General features: G+C 39.8%; 1 protein-coding gene across 1 annotated transcript; it reads right to left on the minus strand.

The window, feature by feature from the left end:
- Window positions 1–253: 253 nt before the first annotated feature.
- Window positions 254–1034, minus strand: LOC136009026 (glycosyltransferase 8 domain-containing protein 1-like). The gene is given in 2 exon segments (XM_065669115.1): window positions 254–431; window positions 433–1034. Coding segments are annotated over 2 exon segments (780 nt in total).
- Between the last annotated feature and the right edge of the window lie 4096 nt (window positions 1035–5130).

Here is a 5130-nt window from a genome sequence, read left to right on the forward strand (position 1 = left end):
ATGAACTCCGAGAGTTCGAAGACAATCTCACCCCTTTCATCATTTCAGCTGTGGAAAAACTGTCCCAAGACCTCTAACTATTTGCTTTACCAGGTAAAACTGCCCCACGGCCAAGTGCCAGCTATCCTGAGGGAAACGTCGAAGGGAACCAGCTACTAGATGCTTCTATTAGTCTTTCGCCCCTAGACCCGGGTCAGGCAACAAATTTGCATGTCAGGACCGCTATGGACCTCCACAAGAGTTTCCTGAGTTATTAAAACGAACTCTGCTTTGCTTCATAGGCTTCTGAATGTCTGCGGATTAGGCCAAACTTGCCTGTAGTGACATGGACATACCATTTCTCCCAGACTTCGGTATATGAAGCTGTTCTTCCCCATGGCTTGAAATGTCCATTCCAATGGAGCAACTTGGCAGCTTTCACAAACTGAGGAGTACCTTTTTCCAGCAGTAGACCTGAGATGCCAAACATTACACATGGGGTCAATACTGGAATGTTGCTTGTAAAATAAAATTAGCAGTGGAGGTGTTGTAATGCTGCCAGCCAAAGTCCTACAGTAAAGTTGCTCTACTATATTAAGTGCTATCCACTTCTCCAATTGCTTCGTGATGTTCTGCAATTTCCATTCTGTCAAATTGGCAACAATAACTCCTGGATTGAAAGAGCAGGTGTTGGCTTTCATGGTAAGCTTTCGGATGTTTTCTTTTTTGTAATCCAGAAACCCAATGTAATTATACTGATTGCCTGTCCCATGGACAGCAACTTTATTGGTGATTGAGTCACAATCATCTGAAAATGCAGCTGCATGTCCAGGTTTCAAAGGAGTGTTGTAATTGTACAAGATTATATTCTTGAACTTTAAAGGGATGACGCCCTGCTGCCCTGCCAGTGTCAGCAGCAAGTGTTTTCTGAAACGCTGCTTGGAAATGTCTTTTCCAGCAACCGTTTTCACTTTTTGTGTAACCTTTCTAAGTTCCTGTGGCCCATTTCCCACACCTTCCCCTTTGTTCTTGAGTAAAATAAATGCAGTAGTCATACGTGAAAGTATGTTGAGAGACCATTAATGCTATTTTACTTTCTGTGTTTATGTCAGAATTTTGGAGACAGTGGTTTATACCACAGCTGAAAATTCAGGTTTGAGCTTGGGACTGTGAGATTGGTCTGAGCTGTCATTGCTGTGTTTTGACTTTGTGGATTATTCTTTTTTATGACAAAATTCTTTTTACTTGACATGCCTAAAAAGGGGGCAAAAGCACCCAAATGCTTTTATCTCTTCTCTTACACATAACTGCAACAACATAATAATTTTCATTTTAAAGTGCACGAATGCCATTTTAATCACTTATTGAGCATCTAACATAATACAAAGGAAAGGATGAAATGGAATATTTGTGGCTGCAGAGACAGATATCATTATTCAAGGGTAGAAGCATGTGAAAGGGTAAAGGGGGTTTAAAGAGATACTCTTTTGTTGTGCTTAACACTGATAAATGACATACAAGTCAGGATAACAGGGCAGAGCTCCTGTCAGGGAGACAATGATAAATGTGGAGTCTGGGACAGAAAGGTCCACTAGACAGAAATCTGTATATGACACGTTGTACATTTGATAGACTTGCTGCATGGTCTGACTAAGGCACAAAGTGTTCCTCTAGGCTGGAGTTATGGCCCTTGAGCACAACTTATACAATCATGGAGCTCATGTTTGTGTTCCCATTTTCATATGGCAACAAAGATCAATTCCCCTTAATCAGTGCAACACACAGGACTAAAAACAGTGATGAAAAATGTTCTTATACAAATATAATTGATATCTCTTTCAGGCTAATCTTTGTATAATATGAAACAAAAAGCAGACAGTATTATTATTATGATTATTACTGCTGTCTCAAAAAAAACCCACAAACAAATAAAAACCCCAAACCACCTCTTTTTTTGAAAAATGCCCAGTGTTAGCCTGTTATTCAAGATATTTTATTCCAGAAAAAAAATGCCTAATTATTTCTTCTTTATGAATGGAACAGAATGTCTGTGATTTATGCAGTAAGCTTCCTACATCCTGTGCTCCAATGCAACATGACCTGTACTTCTCAAATGTCCTTAGCATCAAAGATTAAAATGGAGGCATGGAGACAGCCAGAAAAGGCATTCATGTCCTCAAGAAGCAATTTTAACGGTTCACAAAGAAAAAAAATCCAAGAATACACTCATGTAACACTCACTGTACCCTCTTAACAGATTACTAAGGCTTGCGCTTTCAATAGGAGGAACATTTATGAAGCGATAAGTGTGATATCAGGTGAGAACACAAAGGAAGATTGAATGAAAGTAATTCAGCAAGATTGGTAGAAGATTAGAGGCTGATGGTCAGTCCCTTTTGGATTCCTTTAAGCACACAGACATTTTTACTGGCATATGCTTCCAGTCCCACTACGCGCTCTAAGTCTGATGGTGTGGTGGAGAGCTGGCAAGTTCTAGGTGGAAGCACTTTCTCTGTTACACAAAATTATGAACATAGTGAGTTTCATCTCATACTATAGGTGAAGCTACCATACATATGCCTGTGGTTACCGATATGTGCTGACACAGACTAGCAAAGATGAGTCACAAGGGCAGCACTGAAACCTTAATTTCAAAGCTATCCAGCTTCCTGACTACAAGTTCTGGCACCTGAGCACCAGTTTAGAGCCAGCTACAATACACTGGGTGCTTTTGTCTCTTCCCTTCTCCAGTACAGTCTCAAGCAGTGATGTACCAAGTGCAGAGGCACATTTGCGCTCCAAGCCACAATTTCCTCTCAGTGAATTTAGGACTGCAAAGCAGATGGGATAGAGCCTTGATCTCCCTCTACAGCATTATGCAATAATAGACAGAGACAGAGACAGCAGAACAGGAATCTATGTTCACTTGCCTCCTGAAAGCTCCCTTCTTCCAAAGTCAACTGGGACTGTGGGAGGGATCACTGACGGTGCTGTCAATAATGTTTTATGTGGAAAAAATATTGGAGGCTTTCCAAACACTCACTAATTTCAGGAACAGGTTCTCCAACCTATTCTGCAGAGAAGAGTGGACAGAGACCATCTCTACAACCCTACAGCTGAAGTGAAATCCCAGGGATGGGTCTCTGAAAGGGTGGCCAACCCCAAGCACCTCTTAACTGTTATTGATGTGGGAAGAACCACAGATCTTAACATAGTGAGGCCAGGCAACTGGGTGCCCACAGAAAAACTGCAGATTTTGGGGGGTCTTAAAAAGAAACAATCCCCTTAAATAAATTCTGGTGCATTTGAGACCACTGCTCTTTAGAAGCTATGTTTAATATTCATATAATACAACCTCAACCCTCAATACTAACTGGCTCTGCTACTATCCCCTCATGTCCTTTGCCTCTGGATCTGGTACATTCTTTGTGCACTAGGATCAGTGGTAGGAAAGAGTGTACTTGTTTTTAATGCAGTTTTCCTCCTCACTGCAGCTCACTATCACTAGCTCTTGCAGTGTGAAGGGCTTGTTTATCCTCCTGTGTTTGCACGTGTACGCTGGCACGTTCTGCATCTTGTCAGTACTGCAAAGTCACTAACCAACAAGGGTCCATATATTCACAAAAGGGCTTACAAAATACCTCAGCAAATGGGTGTGAGCTTCTTCAAAGCATCCCTTTTCATAACGTGTTGCCTTGACACTGCAGCTAAAACTGGTTCAGTCTAAACAGATTCATTTGGGGATGAAAAGGGAGGGAAGGGAGAAAAATAATATCGTATCCCCCACACTCTGTTTTCTGACTTAATTTGTTACCTTTTCTAATGCAGGTAAGAGTTAGCATTCTGATACAGAAATCTCCTGGCAGTCCCCAGATAGTGCATTGAAATAACAGACGTCACAGTCACGATTTTAAAACAATATTGCAAGAGTCTCTCCAATTAAAATGCTTTTCTATAACTGAGTCTGAATGTTGATTTCAGGCTAGGGAAGCTGTTACTTTAGGATGGAAAGAGAAATATGCTGCGTTTTCCCTTATTTTACAACTACAGTACCTTTTGGTATTAATATAAGTGAAAGGGAAGAATTTATTAAATATTAACTGTTTGCTATGTATGTCTTGTTTTTTTCATTTTAATCCTGTAAATGTTTGACAAGAAAAGAAGTGAAATAAACTCTAGGGGACTTTTTGAAGAAGAAAAGTCTATTCAAGAGTAATGTAAAATGCAAATTAAATATTTGTTCAGTGTTTAGCCATTCCTCAGAGACTGAAAGAAATTCTTCATCACAACTTCTATGCTGACCTTCACATCAAATCAGAAATCTTTAGTGTTTATGCGGAACCACATACATTGTCCCTATAAGCAATTGAAAAAATGAATGTTTTATAGCAATTTTAGTTTGTTTCAAGGGTCATTTTGTGAGATATCTTCTCCCTGAAGACTACAATTCACTTTTTTAGAATTTCATTTAATGATCTGACATTTGAGACACTTCCTAATTAATTCTGTCTCTGCCTAAGCCAGCTGTGATAAATATAACCTGTGCATACAGGATTACATTGTTGCTTTTAGAAAATACATCCAATAAGAAAAGATGAAGCTTCCACAATAGGACAATGGGAGTTATTATAGGATTTATATCAACCATATCGTAAATGATGAAACTGTTATTGCTCATCTGGAGTAGCTACTGTACTAAATAGCTAGAATGAAAGGCTGCACCAAGTAAGAGGAGGAGCATAGACTGCTTAATACTTTATGAAACATTTTTCATGGTAAATGTTAGTTTTTAGCACATGAAAGCAGTTATTTCAAAGTTTGGCATTCGTAAATGATTATTTATAAAACGCTTGCTAACCAAAATAGTTCCCATGTTGAACACATCCACACAGCAGAGGTCAACACAAGGCCATCCAGCAGGAATATGGCATGTGCACTCGCCTTTGTAAACCAGAGGGAACTATCCCAAGCGAGGACCAAGCATCAGCCAGGGAATGCTGTGGTTAAAGAAGTCGCGCTACAAAAACAGTTTCCTGCAAAATCATGATAGGCTCATTTTTAAAATGGGTTTATAAGCAGTAGCTGTGCCAACTGTTGAAGGGATTTAGGAGGACCAGTGGACCACCAGGCAGAGCAGACTCTTCAGTAACT

The sequence above is a fragment of the Lathamus discolor genome, chromosome 2 (genome assembly GCF_037157495.1).
Source record: "Lathamus discolor isolate bLatDis1 chromosome 2, bLatDis1.hap1, whole genome shotgun sequence".
NCBI lineage: Eukaryota > Metazoa > Chordata > Aves > Psittaciformes > Psittacidae > Lathamus > Lathamus discolor.